The following is a 25194-nucleotide window of genomic DNA, read 5'->3' as shown; positions in this document are numbered from 1 at the left end:
TGTACTGTACATTTATATTATTGCATTTATTAAAATATATACAAAAGTAAATACTCCTCAGGGTCAATTATTATCATCGTAAAGTGCGATATTTAATGCATCTTGTACGAACGCCATGATGATTGTTTACAAACATATCAAGCCGAGCGTGACGCATTAGGCGCAGGAGCCCCGGATAGCGTTACGAAGTCGTTAACTCTGTCAGCCCATGGTCAACCCAACTAATGTGTTTTTCCCAAGGACAACTTATCAATAACTAAACTTTGTCACCACCCATAAGTGTGCTGTTCATTTCCTATTGACCAATGAACACCAATGTAACTGGACCTGAGTTTCTTGCTATTCGACCTTGGGTGCAAATTATACAATTAATTGATGTTAAGGCCACTGACTACTCTTTTCTGTATAGAAACACTGAATTGACTGAATAATAAGAAAACCCTACAATAATTTCTACTACTACTTGATATGGTGTTATACAAGAACTATATTAAAAGAATTGAATGTATGGAGAATGAAAAGTTAAACGTTATAACTTATATGTAAAACATCACTTAGATGATATCTATCAGATATATCATTTTCTAAAAATTGTTTCATTAGTTAGAACTTAGAATAGATCACGGAAAACCAATACTAATACTGATCTGGACTCGGAAATTCAAAATGTAGCAGGCAACGTTTCACCAATGAAAACTTTCAAGACAAACAAAGTATCATAATTATCATGATATCCATTTTTATTTAATAACGATAAATGGATATAAATATTTCGTCTTTTTTGTTATTTTGTGATGGAAAATATATTGAGTGAACATTGGCACTGAGCTTAAATGTTCCCCGTCCCCTTAATGTCCGCTTTATAGGAGTGTCCCCTCAGTAAGGATTTGCTGTTTTGCCCCTTAATAATAAATTATGATGTCCATCTTATCCTCTCAATTTTAATGTGCTACACCCGATAATAGAATACACATCTAGCTCGTGTGTACTTTAAAGAACCTAGTACATCTTTCGAGACGAGTGGGGGGTTACCCCGGTGTATTAGTACATCACAGCCACTGATCACCAACTGGGCCCGCTGGGAGACCAGTCTTTGACTGAAGAGGTTACCCAGTATAAATATATATTTCAATTCAATTCAATAGAATAACTGTACAGTAGGCTCCCATTTGATGCAATGTGTTACCCAATGTGCTCAATTTGATTGTGCTACCCAAATCCATGCTATCCATTTGAAATAATTTGCTATCCATTTGAAAGAATGTGCTACCCGATAATCTGTATAGAATAATGTACAGTACAATTACATATATCCATTTGATTGTGCTACCTAATGTGCTATCCATTTGAAATAATGTGCTATCCATTTGAAAGAATGTGCTATCCATTTGAAAGAATGTGCTACCCGATAATCCGTATAGAATAATGTACAGTACAGTACTATATCCATTTGATTGTGCTACCCAATGTGCTATCCATTTGAAAGAATGTGCTACCCGATAATCCGTATAGAATAATGTACAGTACTATATCCATTTGATTGTGCTACCTAATGTGCTATCCATTTTAAAGAATGTGCTACCCGATAATCCTTATAGAATAATGTACAGTACTATATCCATTTGACTGTGCTACCTAATGTGCTATCCATTTGAAAGAATGTGCTACCCGATAATCCGTAGGCTATAGAATAATGTACAGTACAATTATATCCATTTGATTGTGCTACCTAATGTGCTATCCATTTGAAATAATGTGCTATCCGATAATCCTTATAGAATAATGTACAGTACTATATCCATTTGATTGTGCTACCCAATGTGCTATCCATTTGAAATAATGTGCTATCCATTTGAAATAATGTGCTATTTGAAAGAATGTGCTACCCGATAATCCGTATAGAATAATGTACAGTACAATTACATCCATTTGATTGTGCTACCTAATGTGCTATCCATTTGAAATAATGTGCTATCCATTTGAAATAATGTGCTATCCATTTGAAAGAATGTGCTATCCATTTGAAATAATTTGCTATCCATTTGAAAGAATGTGCTACCCGATAATCCGTATAGAATAATACAGTACTATATCCATTTGACTGTGCTACCTAATGTGCTATCCATTTGAAATAATGTGCTATCCATTTGAAATAATGTGCTACCCGATAATCCTTATAGAATAATGTACAGTACTATATCTATTTGATTGTGCTACCTAATGTGCTATCCATTTGAAATAATGTGCTATCCATTTGAAATAATGTGCTATCCATTTGAAAGAATGTGCTATCCATTTGAAATAGGCCTAATGTGCTATCCATTTGAAAGAATGTGCTACCCGATAATCATAGAATAATGTACAGTACTATATCCATTTGATTGTGCTACCTAATGTGCTATCCATTTGAAATAATGTGCTATCCATTTGAAAGAATGTGCTATCCATTTGAAAGAATGTGCTATCCATTTGAAAGAATGTGCTATCCATTTGAAAGAATGTGCTACCCGATAATCCGTATAGAATGCACAGTACAGTTATATCATAGTTATATCCATTTGATTGAGCTATCTATTGTGCTATCCGTTTGAACTAATGTGCTGTCTGTTTGAAATAATTCAGGTTTTTTTTTTAATATGTTTTGCTATCCATTTTAAACGTGCTAAATAAGTTACATATTTGTTGATATAAATTTGCGGTACACCACGTAGGCCTATATTAGTTCTGAAAAGAACTGTTGAGTTGCTTGACGTTTCGATTTAGGCCTACTCCAAAGTCAAAGTCTCCAAAGCTATTCCATCATGTCGTATTCGGGGAATCGCCCACAAGTGTTTTCTCAGAGAAGGGTATGTTCTGTATGGGGTTCTGTATGCTATTTTTTAATAATGTACAAAAAATGAAATGAAAAATCATATTAATTATCGGTATGTACGGAGGAAGCTCGAACAAGACGAAGCGCGAAACAAATAAAAGCGCAGCGCGAAACATCTGAAATGATATACAATTTCTCAAAACATGAAAACACAGAATATATTATATTAATATAACTTTTTAATATTTCCAAAGGCTCGGACAAGGAAGAAAGGCCTTAAAAAACTGAATTGCTATATGTTAGACCACATTTCCATAACTTTTCAAAACTCATCGAACCCTCTGCTAGTAGGCCTAATTAATATAGGAGCGTATCGCCAAATCATTAGAGAAAAAAAACATGGCATGAAGATGTAATTAATCAAACAACGGCCAAAGAATACCAACAATTTTAATGTAGGTTTCGATTCGTAATTACTAATGTGGTGGACTAAGCCTAGTTTGAAACTATAGTGACCATTTATTTTAGAAAGAAAGATAGACAAATTTGTTTCCATCTCCATGTTATTGTTAATACCAAGGCACTTTTCAATTAAAAATTCTGGCCTAGTATTCTTGCAAGGTCGTCACAGCTCCAGTTACAAAGGTCGTCACAGCTCCAGTTACAAAGGTCGTCACAGCTCCAGTTACAAACGGTGATACAAAGTGTCAATCATTTGACCAGTGAACAGCCCACTGGTAGGATAGTCCTTGAAACCGTCCGTAAAACACATTAATCACTCACATCAGTCATGCCGCTAATGGTTGAAAACCTCACTTTTTGGGGTTTTCAAACGTAACGCTATCCGGGGCTCCTGCGCCTAATGGCGACGTCGTCGTCCCATCGCGTATCGTAAATGAACTTTTTAAAGTGGACGACAACCAGCTTTTCACGCATCAGCGCGCACTGGTAATCCGTCGTCGTCCCTCTCCGTCGTGTTTCGTAAACTCTCTATTGGCGTTCGATTCGCCGGACCGGAACCATGCCGGAACAGGTGTGAAAGGCCCTTTAATCGGGGAGTTAAGACTATCAGTTAAGATTGTTTTATAGAAGAAAGAGGGAGGTTCGTATTAGGTTTAAGATAAAATTAAGAAAATTTGCCTATTTTTGCGTAGATATAATAATAAATCTGACTTAATTAGCAAGATCAAGGTTTTAAGGCAAAGGAAAGACGATTTTTTTGCTAAGAAGCAAGTTTGATAAATCCGGCCTCCGAGCGCCGTACATTATAAAAACTTACGATTAAAATTTTGCAATATACAAATAAAACGATCATTAACCAGCAGAATAAAAATTACTTATTATTAATACAATTTTGGAAACAAATGAGATGAAGACGCTTAAAATTAAGCAGAAGCAGGTTAGACATTTCATGCCACACCTTAACTTAAGAAATACAACAACATATTTTGTACTTTCGCGGCGATTTGAATGTTTTCGCGATCGGAGTACATTTCTGTACTAGGGGCCTAATTTAGATCAAAAGGCATTTTAAATTAACATTATATCGTGTGTAGGATTTTGATTAATTAATGTGAACATCTCTACAGGACGTGGAATCTTAGGAAAAACTATAATTAGCCTAGATAAGTTCCAATTGTCTGTCCTAAAGTAGGTGTGTTTATAAAATCCATATAAATATAAGATTTAATATAATATTAAAAACCAAATGTTACTGTTTTAATCAATGTGAATGAAATGTAGGCCTTGGCTAGGGCCACCTTTTATTTGATTCAAATGACAGGAATCTATTTAGATGTTACATAAAACAAATAATGAATTATATGAGTGTACTTGTACAAATAATGGCTTTTGGTGAATGATGAAAGGTTAAATATCAACTCGGCGTTGCATTATTTGTACCACTATTACACTCATTATAAACATTCATTATTTGTATATTATACCACTTCAACTGTTAATTATATCAACCAAATAATCCTAGAAATAGCTAGGTCTACTCTAGACCTGAAAGGCAGCTTTACGAACGAAACGCCGCCTGGCAACTGAAACTGATTGTAATTGTAGAGTTGTTCCCTCCATTTTAATTAAAATCATACAAACGTTCTAAAGGTACTGTAATTTAAGTACTTTTTTGGCCTAAATCACTTTAAAATATCACACGTCTGTTTAATATTATTAAATTATTAATGATTTAATTATGAGTGTGATGGTACAAATCAATTCAAGAGGTGAAAAATAAAAGATAGCTGAGTGAGAATAATATGACCTTTTATCTTTCATCGAATGATATTATTTGTACCACCACCAGACCTAGCCATAGCTAAAATAGGCATATAACCACACTTGATTCAGATTAAAATGCCCAGGATAGGCTATGATACCTTTTGTTTTAAACATCTAAAGAAGGTATTTACCTCTATAGCTTACTATATGTACTCTATATGTGTATGGTTTTTATTTATACCGTCAGTATTTCATCAGGAAGCATTTTAACAACTATTGACCAAATCTGTAGTAGTGTTATTTTAGAACAAACCAAATAAAAAGAAATAATGAAAAGGAAGAATTTATTTTTTCTGGTATATTAGCTGTGAAGTAACTACATTTGATTGAAGTGCAATTACTGTATTATATTGAACATTCTTTGAACTAACGAATCACAAACATTTTATTGTAATTCTCCCTGTAAGATAATTATCAAAATGGGTTTATATAGATTTTAAATTTTGTAACTTGTATGTATAATGGTATTTTTTCTAATTATTCGCGTTATATTTTGGAGGAACCCTTGGCGCATCACCGGCACTATATGGACCGTAAGACTTCCTTGGTGAACTGGAGATGGGTCGAAGTTTAGGAGCATCTCCTTGGCTGTATGGACCTGATGGTCTACTCCTGGCGTTATACTTTGGATGAACTCTAGGCGCATCGCCTGCGCTATATGGACCGTAAAATTTCCTTGGTGAACTGGAGATGGGTCGAAGTTTAGGAGCATCTCCTTGGCTGTATGGACCTGATGGTCTACTCCTGGCGTTATACTTTGGAGGAACTCTAGGCGCATCGCCTGCGCTATATGGACCATAAGATTTCCTTGGTGAAATGGAGATGGGTCGAAGTTTAGGAGCATCTCCTTGGCTGTATGGACCTGATGGTCTACTCCTGGCGTTATACTTTGGAGGAACTCTAGGCGCATCGCCTGCGCTATATGGACCGTAAGACTTCCTTGGTGAACTGGAGATGGATCGAAGTTTAGGAGCATCTCCTTGGCTGTATGGACCTGATGGTCTACTCCTGGCGTTATACTTTGGAGGAACTCTAGGCACATCGCCTGCGCTATATGGACCGTAAGATTTCCTTGGTGAACTGGAGATGGGTCGAAGTTTAGGAGCATCTCCTTGGCTGTATGGACCTGATGGTCTACTCCTGGCGTTATACTTTGGAGGAACTCTAGGCGCATCGCCTGCGCTATATGGACCATAAGATTTCCTTGGTGAACTGGAGATGGGTCGAAGTTTAGGAGCATCTCCTTGGCTGTATGGACCTGATGGTCTACTCCTGGCGTTATACTTTGGTGGAACCTTAGGAGCATCACCTGCGCTATACGGACTGGAAGACTTCCTTGGTGAACTCGCAATAGATGGAAGTTTGGGAGCATCTCCTTGATTGTAAGGACTACTCTTTGACTTGGGCGATGTCTTTTGACGAATGTTGACACCTTCTGAATCACTAAAGTCTAGGGTAAAGATAAATAATATACGAAATTAAAGAAAGTTAACAATAGGGTGCACGTAAACGTTAACTTTAACGCTATTTCTCAACATGCAGCAGCACACAAGCTCCGCCCACTTTGTAAACAAATAGATCTGCGCGTGCTCAAGCATTACGAACAACTTTAGTTACGTGCGTCGAGAAACATCAAATTTGCAATTAAATTTAAATAATGAAAATCTTTAAAATATTGTGTTTCTCCTATACTTTACATGCATCGGTGGAGAAAATTCTGACACATTTTGCTCTAGTGTTATCATGTGACTTTAACCCAATGTCGTAACTCTTTATATATTATGGCTCTGCTTATTAATTCTGAAAGAAATATCGTCAATGGAAAACGTTGAATGACGGGTAGAACATGGAAGAATAAACCTTATAATTCTTCAAAATAATTACGAAAACAAATGATAAAATTTAATTTATGTTTTTAATTAAGCCAAACAATAATAATTGTTTATCGCAATATGCTCTACCTATTTAACATCCAATATGCATGAGTAAACCTGTCTAGCTAGGCCTATTCTATAGACCCAAGGTATTAATTGGCTATACGAGCGGCGTATGCTGCGTTCTCTATTCCCCTGTTGCTTTGATATAACGTATCGTCTCGCAACAAATCTTTCAAACATTATAAATGTGTCTGACGATTACAAAAATAACAACACTCTACAGGATATGATACAAACCTACGATGATCAACCACCACCACCACATATGTCCACCAGGTATTAACGACCCCGCAAAATAAAACGACCACCTATCATTGATTAACTAAACATTGTTTTACGCAAATAACTTACCGAATACCAATCCACTGTATATGTTTCGTTTTGCTCCCTTGCATGACATTGCATTGCAATTACCAGTTTCCATCTCCTTGCCTTCACAACCAGGGGCAACTTCTCCTTCGAGTGTCTTGCACATCCTATAGCGTGTTCGTTCTCCAGTCTCGCATGACGCAGAACATCCTCCCCATGAACCCCACTTCCCCCAGTTGACATCAATTTTTTCTCCTCTTACGATCTTTTTCAATAGTTCATCAGATGGTCCACCACTCATTGACGGTATGGGATTATGTTTTAATCCTAAATGAGAACAACAATAAAGTATTATTTAAGGTCGTAGTATGCTCTTGTTTAGTAGGGTACTAAACTAAAGGAACAGAAGTAGGCCTATAATATACAAAGACAAACATGGTTAAATGTTAGTTGAGTGAGCGATGATTAATTCAGACTGTTGTTAATATTTATCGTTTTTGCATTGTTTATTGTCTTCTAAATGGTGCTTTGATCGCATCTTTGATAGTATTTTCCTCGTTAGCAAAATATGTCAAGTTGGCATGGAATTTCTTTTTTGTATTTTCTTATTTTGTGTCTTAGTTTTTCCCATCCAGCAGTGTATACAACAATTACAGGATGAAAATATAGATATAAATATAACAAAAGAAAAGCCTAAAAGTTAACCTAATCTATAGATTGGCAGCAGGGTTAACTTATTCATGGACAATAATATACTTAAACTTAGGAAAGATACAACAAAAGATATCTAATCCAGGATTTTGACAAACACAGTTGATACCAATTATAAACAGACGAAATTCTACAAAAAAATACCATTCTTACAGGCATTAACACGGGAAAAATTGTACATGTTGTAACAATGATTTTAAACAAAGTCTACGAATTGCGACATTTCTACGCTTCCACCAAGTTGTCTGAAACGTACAATTTAGTAGCAACTCACACAAAATGTACAGCATGCATTCAGTTCGAAAAGAAGCATCCCTTGTGTTTTGCGAAAGTTGTTATAAATAAGTATAATATGCCTACATTCTTGCTGTAACAGTTTGTTAAAAGTAAGTATTCCTAGTTTGACATTTATCTAAGCCAAACCATGGACACATTTTGGGAGGAAAATGACTTTGAAAAACAGTTATTAGGACTACCAATGAATACATGAACCATATTTTTGATGTGTAAACTTCCTATTTTAAATTCATGGAAGCAAAATCTGGGGAATGTCAGACAGCACAAACATTATTAAAAAATCTAAATTGTGAAGATATTTATTGCAAGTTTGAAAAAATGCACCAAATGCCGCTGTTAGTGTTACTTCCGAGTTTGGTAGGTTACCACTTTTTTTGTAAGATTTTGGTTACATATTATTATTACTTTAGATCATGATAGATTTATTTTCAAGTGCTATGAGGTTCAACTTAGAAAAGTTAATCGTAATGCAAATTGTTGGCCACAACAGGTCAATCAGTTTTATTTTTAGACGCGTGCAACGCGGTTTTACAGCTCACTATGTTGGTCGGTCGGTTAGTCGGTAAACACTAACTTGAGCACGCGACTACAGCCATGTATATGGCCTTGTTTATACTGGTTTTGGTTATATTTGGTTACATGTGTTAATAGTAAAAGTTACGATATGTGATATTGAAAAACAAAAATTCATTCAAAAATTTAGTTTACATCATAAGTTAAGATTCTTTTCTCTTTAAAGAAAATAAATAATTTTAAGTTATCATTTGGCCAATATCATTAATTTTAAACAAGAAAATGATTGACTAATTTACGTTTAGGGATATTAGAGCTTGAAATTGAAAAGGGGAGATGGGAAGGTTTTTTTTTATTACATAGAAACCAACAACGATAATTACCGCCACTAACAGGTTTGATACAAACAAAGAAAGGTATAGTAGAACGTGTAAAGATAATATTGTTGAAGATGAATTTCATTTTATTTTACAATGTACATGATTTAAGAAACAAATTTATTCCAAGATGTATTCATATTTATCGTTCTATTAACAAACTAGGCCTATGTGTTTACTTCCAAACACAAACTTTATATATTAGGAAAATACGTCTAATTTGCGTTTGAATTGAGAAATAAATAAATAAATTAAGCATGTTAAGCCTATTTTCCACTAGGCGAATTTGGCACGATTTGAAAGCATCAGCTTATACGCATGCGTAGAAAGGGATTTAGAAGATGCAAACATTAATACGCATGCGTGTAAGCTGATGCGTTCGCTCCGCGCAAACAAATTCACCTAGTGGAACACGATAGATATTTTCCTCATCTAAGTTCTACCGGTCCTAACGTTATTTAATTTCGGTAATCTTTACTTTAGTTTATTAATACAATGTGTTTTTTTTAGTAGGAAAGTTCAATCTTACACAAACATTATTCATATTACTTACGTTTCAGTCTCGCCGTTTCTTTTGCTTCTGCACACTCTACATACTCGCAGTCAGTTCTTTCTATGAATTCACCACGACAAGTTAGTGAGATTTTCATATCCGGTGTCAAGCATGTACGATATCTTTCACGTGTGCCACCAAGACATGTCTTGCTACACCTTCCCCATGACATCCAAACTGTCCATCGACCACCTTTCATCTGTCCTTTTTCTAACACTAGTTGTCCATTCCCATAAAGGCCAGTCATTTGGGATCCTACATAATAAAATAATAATCTATAGGATAGGATTCTCTGAAATATTTTAGATTTAAGGCCAATTTACACTAGGACGATAACAATGGACGATAAATAGATAAACATACATTTTTAGTTACGTGCAACGCGAATCTACAGCTCACTATGTCGGTCGGTTGGTTGGTAAACATTACTTTAGCGCACGACTGCGGCCATGTATATGACCTTGTTCTTACATAAAACAAAATAAATTGGAAAAATTTTTTGTTTTTAAACTAGGCCTAGGCCTAGGCCCTATAGGATAATCATTTATGCTGTCATTGATAATAGTATTTTTAACAATCTGACCAAATGACTTCATGATCAATAAAAGCAATAACATCGTTGTATTGTTACGATATCATTGCACTTACTGATCATGACGTTATTTGATTGGACGTGTGAAAATGTAATTTATTTTGCTGCCTGAAAGGTTATTACTTACTAGGAATTGGCTTCTTGTATGAATTATAGCGTTTTCCGTCTTGTGGTGCTCTGATTTCTGACACGCGTTTTGTCCATCTCTTACGTGCCTCCGAATTTCTTTTATTGCTTATACGTAACAACCTTTGATATTCGGATTCTCCTACCTCCCCTTTATCTGGACATGAGGGATCTGTACAAGTTTTAACTTGCTGACCTTTTCCTGGGCACATATATTCTCTGTTGGTAGCTGGGTCTACACCGTCATTATTACGACAACCTCTTTCTCTGGTGCGATAACTATCACTGCAGCTCTCGGAACATTCACTCCATGGTCCCCAATTTGCCCAGTAAGATTTGTTCTGAATATAACGTTTATGACGGCTATGCGTTCCATTAGATACATCTTTCGTAAATTCAATGCCACTCTTTTCTTCTGTAATGTTGCTGTTTTGATCAGTAACGACCGAGTTAGAATTGCGTTTTAACCATAAAGAAGAATTTGCAAATTTACCAAACGCCTGCTGTGCTTGAGTAAATGAAGCACACTCGGCAATGATAAGAATGCAACATATGAAAAATTGCGGAGACGTTTTCCAAATCTGTGACATCATTTTAATTATATAGCTGTTTTATATAGTTGTTTTACAGTTTCCGAACTTAACTAGGCCTAGGGCCTAGACTAATCTTCTATGCATCATTTGTAAAATGCTGCACGCGTACCGTGGGGCCGAGTGGAACAACCAACATCAGCGAATGATGCGCGCGAATGAACATTAGTGTACGCAAACGCAGCAGACGTGCACTGGACAATGTATTGAATGCTAAAAAGGCAAAGATTGTATAGCGCCGCACGCGGCGCAAGAGATAGATAATTACGTGAGAGGTTAATCCATGGACGTCATTCCGGCGGAAAAATTTAAACCGGAATAAAGTAGTTGTCAATATCGTAAGATGTTTCGGCCAAAGAACGAAGTTGTCGTAAAGTTGTCTAAATGTAAACACACGGAATTAATCGGAAAGTGTTCAGACCCGAAAGAAACTTTTAATTTACTTTGATTACTTAATTTCTTCCCTTTTTCTTGAATCAACCCTCAAGATGGTAAACTACAGGAACTTCAAGGCGGACCGCAACATTGAAACCTTGAATTTAAATCGAAATAGAAGGTGCTATAACTATCCTATTATATTATTATATTTTATATTATCATTATGTTCATCCGGATCATGAAAATCACATTTTATAATGAATGTGTTTTATGTTAGTTTTTGACAGAAATTATATCAGTTAAAATTTTTTTAACCAATCTGATCATCCAACAAAAAACGTGATCAATGATGATCATTTATTATAATAAGAATTATTTTACGTCCTGGTTAAAGTTTACAGAATACATTTACACAGACATTATCTGAATCATTTGAATCAGATAAGTATCTCATTATTAGTTTAACTAACTGAATGGAATCGGTTAAGACACATGTTAACAGAAATGTTTTTTTATCGAATAATTATCAGTTAATTTTTTCTAAAAAAATATATATATTGGTATGATGGTAAAGTGAATTATAAGGTAGGCCTATTTGAAGTTTATCCCGTTTACTCCCCCGTAAAACTAAATTTTGGTTTGAACCTGTAGTGTCAACATCATTGGTTGTGTGCTTCCGGGAGAGAGGCTGGAGAATTCCTTGGGAATTCCTACCTCATCAACCTGATTGCTGAGGACGAACAGGAATACTGTACTACACAAAACCAAAGAACTTATAACACAAGAATCTCCTGTTCGTCCGAAGCGCCTAACAATTTCGAAAGGCATTGTGGGATAGAATAGAGATAATGGGTGGCGCCATTGTTAGCCATGGAGTAGGGCGCCCGCATCAAATTAGAAAGTAAAAATCATAGAGAGGATCTGCTAATACTCTAGGGGGATAGAGTAATTGACTGAGGAGTAGGGCGCCCGCATCATCAAATTAGAAAGTCAAAATCATAGAGGGGATCTGCTAATACTCTAGGGGGATAGAGTAATTGACTGAGGAGTAGAGCGCCCGCATCAAATTAGAAAGTCAAAATCATAGAGGGGATCTGCTAATACTCTAGGGGGGTAGAGTAATTGACTTCCTAGTTTGGAGGGGGCGCTGCTCCATGCTGTGAAATGGCGTCGCACAGTTTGACCTTTTAATCCTGTACTTCCGATACTGTGTTTTTAATGCAAATTGAAGAACAGGAGATTCTTGTGTTATAAGTTCTTTGACAAAACTGAAGATCAAACATAAATAGAAACTTGCACCCAACACATTTTCCTCCATTCCAAGGCTACTCCAACCAACAGAACAGGAAATGTTATCAGCTTCGACCACATGATTGGTAATTCAGTCACATCCCAACCCAACTCGCCCTCTTTTCTGTTCGGTGACATGGCGTGGCTCCTTCTAATATAAATTTAATATAGGCCTACAGCAATTGAAAAACACTAATACGAATGTAAAATGTAATACTATTAATAATACAGTTACAAAACTTTTTTTCATGAAATTGTATAAGTCGGCTTTTTTTAATTTGCTTGATTTTTGATGATTGTAATAAATTACCATTCCCTAAAACATAGAGTAACATAGTATTTACATGAACATTCTAGAATAAGATGTTTTGATTTAAGAAACCATGTATAATTAATAAGAACAATCAAGAACATTCCAGAAGTGCTATTAATAGAAACTGTAATCATGTAATAATGAGAAGTATAAAGAATGATCTAGAAGGATAGGAGCATCTTGTATATAAAGGGATGTAAACTATTGTAAGGTTGTTGGATTAGAGGTTGGATTAGAGGTTGGATGTTATATTGTAAAGTTATTGTGAAGCTGTTGTTTAAAGTGCTTACTGGATTGTTAAAAGTTGAAGTTGATTGAAATTAAAGCTTTGTTTTTGAGTTATTTTACAACTTTGTGGATTTTGTGTGTATACTTTTATGTCACAAGGGAGTTCCTAAAGTATTTTCAACCGCTCAGAAACATACGTGAGAGGAGTTCGTGACATAATTTGGTGGCAGCGGTGTTCAGCCTAATTTGGTGGCAGCGGTTATTTCGATCTACTGTTCGACTTAACTGTGTATTTATCTACGGTTGTGATATTTTGTGGTAGCAGTTTGATCTACTGTATTTTGCCATAGATTGGTGGCTGTTTTAGGATCAACTGTACTTTATTGATATTTTGTGAAAGCGGTACTTACGATACTGTGATATTTTACGGAAGCCGCAGTGCTACGTTTTGTTTAATCGTAAGTACACAAACATTGTTTTAAGAACAGTACATTATTTATTTGGAACAGTAGACTTGTGAACGTCTCGGTAACTACGATTAACTAGTAACAAGACCCTCATCCAGATTTAAAATATGGCTGATAAACAATCAACAACAATATCCGGTAAAGTGTACAGCAGTACAGACTTTTTAGTGTTGTTAATGAAGCAACAAATACAACAACAGAGTCTTCTGATGCAGCAGATGATGGATAACCAAGAACGTTTACATCGGGAAGATATTGAAAGGAAAGAAGGTTTATGTCGGGAAGATATGACGGTCTGTAAGGACGGAATTTTATTTAGGCATGTTTTTACTAAACACCAGACAGAACCCATAGAGAAATTACTGGTTTTATATCATTGCAGTAATAGTGTTTTGAAATGTTCACATGATATTTCGTTGACAGAGTATTGTAAAGCCTCAAAGTATAAAACTAAATTTAAGGATTTTATGATTCCTATGTCAGTAATTGTTAGTGACCCATTCCGACAAATTTACATGAATATTGTTTGTTCATTATTAGTAATTATTAATGATTATGTTGTATGTTATTATGGCGTATTTAAGTTTTATAGAATAGGAGTGGGTTAACTTTTGCCACTTTCGTGTATACTTGCCCTTCAAAACTCCAAGAAAGAGTTTTGAGCTCAGAAAGAGGGGGGAGTGTAATAAATTACCATTCCCTAAAACATAGAGTAACATAGTATTTACATGAACATTCTAGAATAAGATGTTTTGATTTAAGAAACCATGTATAATTAATAAGAACAATCAAGAACATTCCAGAAGTGCTATTAATAGAAACTGTAATCATGTAATAATGAGAAGTATAAAGAATGATCTAGAAGGATAGGAGCATCTTGTATATAAAGGGATGTAAACTATTGTAAGGTTGTTGGATTAGAGGTTGGATTAGAGGTTGGATGTTATATTGTAAAGTTATTGTGAAGCTGTTGTTTAAAGTGCTTACTGGATTGTTAAAAGTTGAAGTTGATTGAAATTAAAGCTTTGTTTTTGAGTTATTTTACAACTTTGTGGATTTTGTGTGTATACTTTTATGTCACAAGGGAGTTCCTAAAGTATTTTCAACCGCTCGGAAACATACGTGAGAGGAGTTCGTGACAATGATGTACTTTCCGATCCCAAAAAACATGAAAAATGAATAAAGAGGCTTTGAATAGACTATATCGCATTTAAAAAAAAGTTTTCGTAGGGAACAAAACGTTTTCACTAACTAAAGTCCATGAATAAAGTTAGTACGCTTTCATGAACACGGCCCAAGATGTTGTATGGCTTTTATTGATCTTCTCCAGTCGTTGGTATCAAAGTTGATTTGAAGATTGTTTTCAGCAGATGGAATATATATCATCTCATCTGTTGCCGATAGTCGGTAGTACAAATAGTCCTTCAAAATACACTGTCCATATATTTACCTGGTCACTCACCTTTGTGGTTGGTTTATTATTTATTTACTTGAAACTTTCTTTGTGAATAAATAATGTTTGAGCTGCATCTTCCCTTGAATGTGCAAACTAAAATGGGGTAGTTTCCCACTAATCTTTACCGCTCGTCTGGAGCTGTGTAAAGTGGCCTAAAGGCCAATTTACACAGACGAGCGGTAACGGTAAGCGGTAATTGTAAGCGAAAAACCGCGTGGCTTTTTCCATTTACACAGCGCGCGGAGTTCGCGAACGGAGTGGTGGAAAGCAGGTGCGTCGTGTAGGCCTCGAGGCTAATGCATGTTACAGTCACTGCTGGCCTGGGTGTGACTGACTGTCAGTAGGCCTAGCACACACAGATCTAAGTTTTAGAGGGACTTGTTGCCTAATAACGTACTAAAATGTATATTTTCTTTTCACTATCCTTATACAAACAATTATTCACGTCGTAGGTGTTTGTATTTCTGAATAAAAAGAAGTTGCAAAATAGGCTAGGCCTACTACGGCACTCGTATTTATTGTCGTCTTTGACTCGACAGACGCAAAAAAAAAGTTGTTTATAGATGACGTCATTTCAATCATATCGTTGGTTGGCCAGAATTCATAATTACCGCGCGGTAATTTCACAAAATCGAATCTGTTTCAATCCTGAGCGGATTTCCGCTCAACCGCTCGTCCGCTCCGCGTTCTGTGTAAATGGTCATAAGAAATAACATAGATTCTATTTTTGCGTTTTCCGCTCAACTTTACCGCTCGTCTGTGTAAATTGGCCTTTAAGAAGCAATGTTATAAATAAACAAAATGTCGATTACAGTGAACTTATATTAATTTTATTCATCTGGTTCATCAGCTGCATTATTTAAAATGCATATTAATATCTGTGTGTAAATATTTTGACGCCAGTGTACTAGTCTTGAACAATAAAATTCAGTTTTCAGTTTCATAGCAACGAAGATATTAGTGTTGTGCGTAATGATTTGGTTTACTAAACTCAATTATGTTTAATTTGCATGATAAACAAGCTCTGGTGTTATACACTTAATCATGAGTGGAAGCAGATCAACAGTAAATAATATAAACCTACACACTTTCTACAGAATGTTTGGGTCATAATGCTACATATGTGGAAGAATATTGTACAGCTATAGACGTGGTCAGTGACGTTTATAAGCTGTTTGGTCACATCATTTCACGCCCTCTGCACCTTGCAGTAAACAATGCATCGTTGTTTAAATCACATTATAATTCCAAGTAGTAAGTCAGTACATTAGTAACTAGTAAATGTACAGAATGTTTTAAAATAGTGGAAAACTTGGATTTCGATACACCCTGAACGGGGTATAGTCATAGCTAGATGCTGTGGGGGAAGAAAAAATTCCATTTTGATACTAAACTAAAAGTTCATCCATTTTTTTCTTTAGCTTGTTCCAGTTCTTCTAGCTTTTTGATTTCATCCTTGAATTTTGTGATAGCTTCTTTGCTCTTTTTAAGTTGTTCGTTTAATTCTGAGATATCCGATCTTATCTTCTTTCTAGCAGACTGTAACGTATTCAATGTCTTACTCTCTAGTTCCACGACTAAATGAATCAAAACATAAATAATTAGTTATTATTACATTGTTTTTAATTTTATAGAATGTTATTTGAATGTTATATTTCATTTTTCACTATTCAACAAAAGATCATTCAGGAAAGTTTAAACAAAAAAATATTTTGATAAATTAAAAAATTAATGAATACATTCTGAAAAAAAAAAAATATTTCTTTAATTTTAGTAGATGTTAAAATGAAAAAAACAAAGAAAATATAACTCTAATTTTGCTTACAATCGGTTTCATGTTTGTGCGCCCCTAACGTCAGAGCACGTGAACTTGTAAGTAACTGTTGAATCATTGCTGTTGGGTCTTGAAAGATCTGAAAGTGAAGCATAAATGACGAATATTCAGTTCTCGATCGTATAAAATACAGAAAATGTGCAAATACTTATAAAAAAAAATCAGACAGACTCAAAGGGGCGGTCTGTTTCAGATAATTTGAACTATTTTCTGATTTTGTGGTCAATGACTACTAAGCAGAAATATACAATAAAATAGATGGCGCTATTGAACATTCACTCATGCAAAAACAAACGATTTGTATAACAGGGGTAGCCTAGGCATAGGACAGTATGTCCAGTTGGAGGAAACAATTTAATTTTTAGTTTAATCAATTTTAATTCTCAATTAACCAGATTCCCAGTACTGTATCTATTTCCGAAGTATCATAGGAACATTTGGTAATACAATATGACATGTGTTTCACATGTATCTAGTACAGTAATCCAACCTTAACCAAACCTAACATGATGCAGGGATCACATGTTATATAAATGAGATGCTGTAATACCAAATATTCCTATAATAGTAATACGTAACAACCATACATTTTCTCTCATTTAGTAGATTTTGTTAAGCCTTATCATGAAAAAAAATATACTATTATATACTGACTATTTCATCATAATGTTCAGAAACAACGGTATTGCCTCCTGCAATGACATTGGGATCTGTCTGAAATAACTTCAGAAAATGATATAGAGTAACCTGAAAAAGAAAAATGCTAATCATTATCATAGTTATCTGCCGTACAGTTTTTACATGAGGTCAATTGAAAGGGTTATAGTAGGCTTACTCCTGTGCTAACCTATTACACTACAGTACTTTTCATTACAGGGGCAGATCCTGGGGTAATCTAGGGGCAGATCCTGGGGTAATCTAGGGGCAGATCCTGGGGTAATCTAGGGGCAGATCCTGGGGTAATCTAGGGGCAGATCCTGGGGTAATCTAGGGGCAGATCCTGGGGTAATCTAGGGGCAGATCCTGGGGTAATCTAGGGGCAGATCCTGGGGTAATCTAGGGGCAGATCCTGGGGTAATCAAGGGGCAGATCCTGGGGTAATCTAGGGGCAGATCCTGGGGTAATCTAGGGGCAGATCCTGGGGTAATCTAGGGGCAGATCCTGGGGTAATCTAGGGGCAGATCCTGGGTAATCTAGGGGCAGATCCTGGGGTAATCTAGGGGCAGATCCTGGGTAATCTAGGGGTGCATGTCAAAATAGTTTAGCTTTATAAATCAAAATCATATAAACATTTTACTGTACACTACAGACCAGTGTCATGTTCTCTCCCGGGCGCCGCGGGAGTCTCCCGATATTTCAACTCATCTCGCGCTCTCTTGTTAAAATGCAATTTCTCCCGATATTTTGGCTAAACAAAAAAATTCTTTCGATACGTATACATTTATAATTTCCACTACTCTATATATTGATAAGAGAATAGAAAACATAATGATATCGGTCCGTATACTGTTTATAATCAATTCTTGTGTTGTTTAATAATAAGTGATTTTATTATACAGTAGATGTTTTTTGGTTTTTCATAGCACCCTCTATGGTTTGATGTAGTGTTATGGTGCCCTCTATAGTTAGAACAATAAAACCTCCTGATATTTTATTTTTCCAAGCTGAGAGGTCTGCATGATGGACTATAAATACCTTTCTTCAATATTCAGGCTTTGAGTAAAGCTAAAGATGAAACTTGGCACAAAGCATTGCATTAGAAATTGTATCTACTTACCGGTCTCTCATTTTGATCAATGAAAAATAGTTTTATGCCGATCTCAAATTCACCCCATCCAGTTTCTGTGATTTCATATGGTGGTTTTGTCACAACTAAAAACAGAAAATTTACAAAAATATAAATAAAAAAACCCAAACATCAATTGCATATATCATGTGCCAATTCAGAGGTCATAATATTTTACAACAGTATAAAAAAAAATAAATAAATACAAAATTGAAAATCAGTTTCTTATAATGTGGGTAGATACATTTTACAAAAGCAGTTATTATAACTAGCATAATTTATACAGTAAGTATGAAAAAAATTATTTGTAGAAAATCTTTCTAGAATACAGTTATGACGTGGAGGAAGTTGAGGCTTTATAACAAAGAGAAATGGATGGCAAGCATGGTTATCATCAAGTCACTCATGTGTGAAATTTGGCACAACTTTTCTTCTACGTTTTTAAAGAAATAAATACTGAGATTGATGATGAAAATGATATAAAAGTCTCATTTCTCTTCGGTTAATACAATTTCAAAAATAATTATGCCATAATTAATGTTAATCTCAAAGTTTAGACCTAGCTAAATTGCCATGCACTTATAACCTTGAGTTGAAATAACATGCTAATAGTGAACGAATTCTGGGGATAAAATCCAATTTGTTGTTGTTGTTGTTGTTGAGAACCATGTAGTTGGCCTAACTTATTAACTGTCCCCAACTCTTGCTCATGTCTGATACTGTAGGCCTACCTCTGATAGGACTTGCATAGCTTTCATGTAGCTTAAACTGGATCTTCTTGATATAAGTGGACATATCTTCATTTTTAACAGGCTTAATGTAGACAGTCCATGAATGAGTGTGCCCGTCCTCATCTCTTTTCTTTCCAAAATATCGGGCAACATTGCCATATACAACTGGCTTTACTATTGTGACACCCTGTGGATTACAAAGGAGGAAAACTGTACTGTAGTATTGTTACCAATACAAGTTTAAATTATCTCCTACAAATAAATTGAAAAATCAAATTAATCTGAAAATTGTTTGTGTTGTTGTACAAGTAACACGACAACAATTCAATAAAGCTTCACTTTTTGCATTAGGCCGCACAAAGCTAAGGCACTGGTTAGATAGTAGGCTAGGCATAATTAATAATAATATTTTAATATATAAAGATATTGACATTTTGAATGTTGATTCAATCAAGTTTTTCAAAAATGAGTAGGCCTACCTGTACTGTACCTAATACTATTACTAACTAGCTAGTTAGGCGAGCTACTGTAGACCTTGCCAAGCCTACATTATATTAGAAATTAAATAATTGTTAACGGGGCCTACTAGCAACACCAACTAAATAGAAAGTAGGCTAATATAGGTCTACTGTACATGGCAGGATATTACATTACAGGTGCGATCAGATAGTACAGTAGCTAGCTTGGCCGGTGCCTATTGGGCTACTGTATGTAGTTTGTAGGCACAGCCTAATATAAAACATAACATATAGTTAGTATCATCATACTTAGATTAGTTAGGCCCTTGCTTGTGGTTGGTGGGCCTATTAACATTAACAACAAAACAATAAATGTAATGTTGTTTGTTAATGTTAATGTTAAATTAAATTATTCATTATTATGAAATTTTACTAACTAATAACGGATCAGGTGCCGTTTTCGGCCACCTCGACTTATATGGACTATACCATTATTATGATAGGGGTGTGGTGTATTATGTTTTATGTAGAGAAGGGTGTCTATTGAATGGGAAGACAATACAATTGTTCTGTTATGTAACCTACAGTACAAACTACAAGGAACAATACAGAACATCAAAAACTAGCAATGCATGTACTTTTTATAAGGCATGTTATTATTAGGTACTGTGTTATTATAGGGAATGCCAAGATTTTGTAACAATTACTATATCAACTAAAGATATTTTAAATAAAACAAATTTTATAGACAAATTTAATGAAGAACCATCTACTAACTGGATAAAGCCATTTAGGAAAAATAATAAACAAGTTGATCATAACGAGTGGTTTTCAAAGGCCCAAAGCAAAACAAAATTCCATCCAAAACAACGTTAACAGAATATACCATGTATAAAGGAACCAAACCTTGAACAATATTTGTTAGATAAAACTAATTTTAAGAGTATCAATTTAAAATTTAAAGAAAGATCAAAATTAACTCTCTAGATCTTGAGGACACAGGATTATGTAAGATGTGTACAGTACTAACAAAAAAGAAACAGTAAACCATTTTTTATTTAAATGTCCTTCATTAAACTCTGTTAGACAATAATTAAGTATGTACGATTAAAATTATCCCGGTGACTGGGATAATTTTAATTTTGGACCTCAGGAATTAAAACACCACTTTATGCTAGACAAAATTTATTCACTGAAAATGAAACATTAGGAAAAATCTTAATATAGTAAACAAGCTACAGACATCTCTATGAGGATGTATCTGTAAGTTTTATTTATTTCTTAGGCCTATCCTGTATTTTTGTTGTTCTGTTTTTATTTTTGTAGTTATATATATTGTACAATTTACGTATTATGTATTTTCATACAGATCTAATTAATTAATTAGTTTACATTTTGTTTTGATGTTATGTATTAGTATTTAGAACTTTGTGGCTTATGTTATTTGTAATTTTGTCTGTATGCCTAATTGGATGCACCATTAACTGATAAATGTGTGTGACACCGATATAAAGGTGATTCCTATGAATAAATAAATAAAAACTATATAAGTAGGTATACTTACGTATTATATATAAAAACTAAACTAAACACTACAGTATAATAAAAAATTAAAGCATATTTAATACTAGGCCTATGTTATTCCTATCTGGATTTAAACACTTTAAATTTTAGTACAATCGGATTCGAAATTAGAAAATCTTAAATACTACAATACAATCGGAATTAAAACATCCTAAATACTACAGTACAATCGATATTAAACTATCCTAAATACTACATTACAATCGGTTAAATTACCTAAACTCTATAATGTTGTGAAATATGTAAAAGAATGTTGGCAAATGCATTCTAATCGGCCCAATCCTATCGGTAGATAAATCATATTTTTTATTTTCTTGAACTAAACATAAATAAAACGAAAGAAATAAGGATTGATTTTCGAAAACATAATTGGTCTGACAGTATACATTAATTAAAGTAAAGGAAGTAGAGATTGTTAACAATTATAAGTATCTGGCAGTAGTGTTTGACTAAAGCTAAATGGGTGGACATGATGGTAGTTAAGAAGTTAATTACAAGGCTGTACTGCTTGAGGAAACTCGGTTCTTTGGGGTAAAGCAGGATATTTGTACTATAGAATGTTTATGTTTTACTAATCAGTGATGTTCTATTTGGGCATATTGTATACTGGGCTGGGAATATCAGTAAGGAAATGTAAGGGGATAAAGACCGAATTGAGAAGGTGCTGGGTAGAGCGGGGAAAGTAATTGGTTTGTCTAGTATGCAAATGCTTGACTCGTTCTACAGCTAACGGCTTGCCGATGTATTCCATGCTATATTCAGGGAAAAATTTCATTTTAAAATTTTGTTTAGCAATTATTGCTAATCAAACTGATTTTTTAGTCGAGAAACATAGTTTTGTATTGTCTTTTTTGCTACACAATTTTAGAAATGTGTAGCATTAAGGTTGTTTTGTATAGCTTTTTGCTATGCTACACTGGCGAAATTATTCCCTGATATTGGAAGACACCAATCAATCCACTTCATGGCGACATTATCAGCTCCGTTTTGCATTCGCTATTATAACGTTTTGATGCAAACGTTGTTCAATTAGAACATGTATTTCTACACAGAAACGTTTAAAAACGTGTTTAAAACATTTTAGAAAGACCAAACCTAAAAACATGCAATGTCAAACGCTGTGTTTTCTGGGAACAAAATGGTACAGATTCATTGACAAAATTATAATGTTTATTTGTTTTACTGATTACCTAATAATCAGTATGTGATAAATATACTACTGTCATCTTTATTAAATGTACTACTGAGTTATCGTTAGGTAAATTATATTTTTTATTTGTAACTGGAATAAAAACTTTCTTTATAAATTATATAGGCCTACTTTCTGTATCTATAAATCTGTAAAAATTATATAGAAATAAAGAGCCATAATATACTGCATTAACTTGAAAACTGAAATTAATTCTACAGCATGCAGGGCGTAGTTGTTTTCCCTTTGTTGCTGAAACAACAAGAAAAACAAAAGAACAAAAGCAAAAGTATTTTAACACACTCAATTAATAAATGGGACACCCCTATTTTCCCATCTTTTTATAATGGTATAGTCCATACAAGTCGAGGTGGCCGAGAACGGCACCTGATCCACTAATAACAATGAACATACCTTTACACGACCTCCAACATCCATTGGAAATGTTTTATGAGAAGTTAGTTACTTGCGTCAGAAGCTAGGCCTATGCACGACTGATGTCTACGATGGTTGTTCTGCTCGATGCCGGATAAAACAACAATTTTCGCCCAGAACTTTGTGGCTCTCCTCTAACAAACGTCGTACGTCCGTGAGTTCAGGCCTAGCCTAGATACTTAGATCATTGAAAACAAAGCATTCTGGACTATTTTCAAAAAGAGATTACCAACTATTTAAACGCTTAATACAAATATCATTAAATTGCTAAAATAAAACACTAGGCCTGGCCTAAAGTATATCTTTTTTATAAAAACTCTACCCACGTCAACAACCACACGCCAAAAAAAATAAACAAACACTAACTAACGATCAAATCGAAATGGACGAGTCGAGATTCTGTATGCGGCGCCGGGAGTGCATTTCGTAACATCCGTACCGTTTTATGAGACAACGTGTGGGATGGGAGGAGAGCCCTTTGGTTGGATTGGAGGCCTTTTAAGGGTTGTATAAGAGTCGAGGGACCGAAATTCCAGGAAACATTAAGAAAAACAATTAGATGAATTAGTACCGGTAATTAAATCTGAATCAGGGAATATCACTGATAAAGGGAATTATCGGCCAATAGCTCTGGCATGTCACAGCTTCTGTAATGATACAACATTGTGGTAATTCACTGAACTCCCATGACAACCAGTTTGCCTTAAAATCTGGTCACTCAACTGAACTGTGTATTTTGCAGATTATCGAGCATTACAACAATCATGGTAGCCCAGTTTATTGCTGTTTCTTGGACGCTAGCAAAGCCTTTGATAAAGTGAACCACGGACACTTGTCAAGACCCTGATTGACAGGGGTACCTCTTCACCTGTAGTTAAGATACTGAGGTCATGGTATAGGAATCAGGAATTTGTTGTCAGGTGGGGTGGTTCCGTTTCCGATTCTTTCACAGTTGGTAATGGGATGTCCCCATTACTTTTATAATGTGTACACCGATCCGTTAACTGTTGAGAATTGACTGAGTAAAAAGAAGGAACTTCAGAAGAACTTAGCGGTCTTAAACCTAATTGCCTAAGCTTCGCCGATGACGTCGCTGGCTTACAAAGCCTAATTAGACTCTGTGAAGGTTTTGCTAGTGACCATGATATTACTTTTAATGCAACCAAATCCAAATGCTAGCTATTTTGTCCGAAAGCCCGCAACCTCATAGGTGTTCCACATAATATTACCTTAAATGGGGCCGGTACCTCTAAACGTTGATAATTCAATAACCTATCTTGGTCATGTGATCAGTAACAATCTGAGTTATGAAAGTGACATTAAACCGTAACGTCAATATCGATCTATTTGCATTAGGGCCAACTCTCTAAATAGAAAGTTTGGTAAATGTTCTACTACCACTAAATGTTATCTTAAGAGTTATGTTATCAGAATATAGTCTATACTGCTCAACCTTATGGTGTAGATATACTAAGAGCACTCTGAGATCATTGAAAGTATGTTATAATATGCCTTTATGTTTTCTGCTGAAGCAGCCTATAAATTTTAGTGCTACTGTAGCATGATGTTTGTCTTAAATGACGTCCCATCCTTGATTAGTTCATTAGAAATCTGTTTTTAGTTTTTAAAAATCGTGTGAACGCAAGTAGTAATTCTTTGATCATCCATGGCCATTAATGTCCACGTTCGTTCTTAATGTGTCAAGAATGCACATACAATGGAATGCCTTGTTGCATTGACTTTTTATATATATACATTTTTGTTTTTTATGAGCTCTTAGATTAAGATTTTTTTCTTTTCTCTTTTGCTATGGATATTATTATGTCACCATGGTATTCCGAAATAAAAAGACGAATGAATGAATATAAAAATACTCATTATATGCAATCTTTACCGAAGTCTTAAAACGATGACGCATGAGTAATGGACTTTTGTGTTGTTC

At 34.8% G+C, this 25194-nt stretch overlaps 2 protein-coding genes across 2 annotated transcripts; both read right to left on the bottom strand.

The window, feature by feature from the left end:
* Positions 1-5301: 5301 nt before the first annotated feature.
* LOC140044874 (uncharacterized) lies at positions 5302-11211 on the bottom strand. Its single transcript, XM_072089568.1, has 4 exons — positions 10515-11211; positions 9796-10050; positions 7387-7671; positions 5302-6548 (listed from the first exon to the last, which is right to left on the bottom strand). The coding sequence occupies exons 1-4, from the start codon at positions 11104-11106 to the stop codon at positions 5572-5574; spliced, it is 2109 nt and encodes a 702-aa protein (XP_071945669.1). The 5' UTR covers positions 11107-11211; the 3' UTR covers positions 5302-5571.
* A 4840-nt stretch (positions 11212-16051) lies between these two features.
* On the bottom strand, positions 16052-23643 carry LOC140044882 (YEATS domain-containing protein 4-like). The gene is made up of 6 exons (XM_072089578.1): positions 23232-23643; positions 19587-19773; positions 18847-18941; positions 17724-17816; positions 17061-17148; positions 16052-16812 (listed from the first exon to the last, which is right to left on the bottom strand). The coding sequence occupies exons 1-6, from the start codon at positions 23253-23255 to the stop codon at positions 16637-16639; spliced, it is 663 nt and encodes a 220-aa protein (XP_071945679.1). The 5' UTR covers positions 23256-23643; the 3' UTR covers positions 16052-16636.
* Positions 23644-25194: the final 1551 nt, after the last annotated feature.

The sequence above is a fragment of the Antedon mediterranea genome, chromosome 3, assembly GCF_964355755.1.
Source record: "Antedon mediterranea chromosome 3, ecAntMedi1.1, whole genome shotgun sequence".
Lineage (NCBI taxonomy): Eukaryota > Metazoa > Echinodermata > Crinoidea > Comatulida > Antedonidae > Antedon > Antedon mediterranea.
Note: the sequence above shows the minus strand (reverse complement) of the source record. Positions and strands in the feature narration are given on the sequence as shown.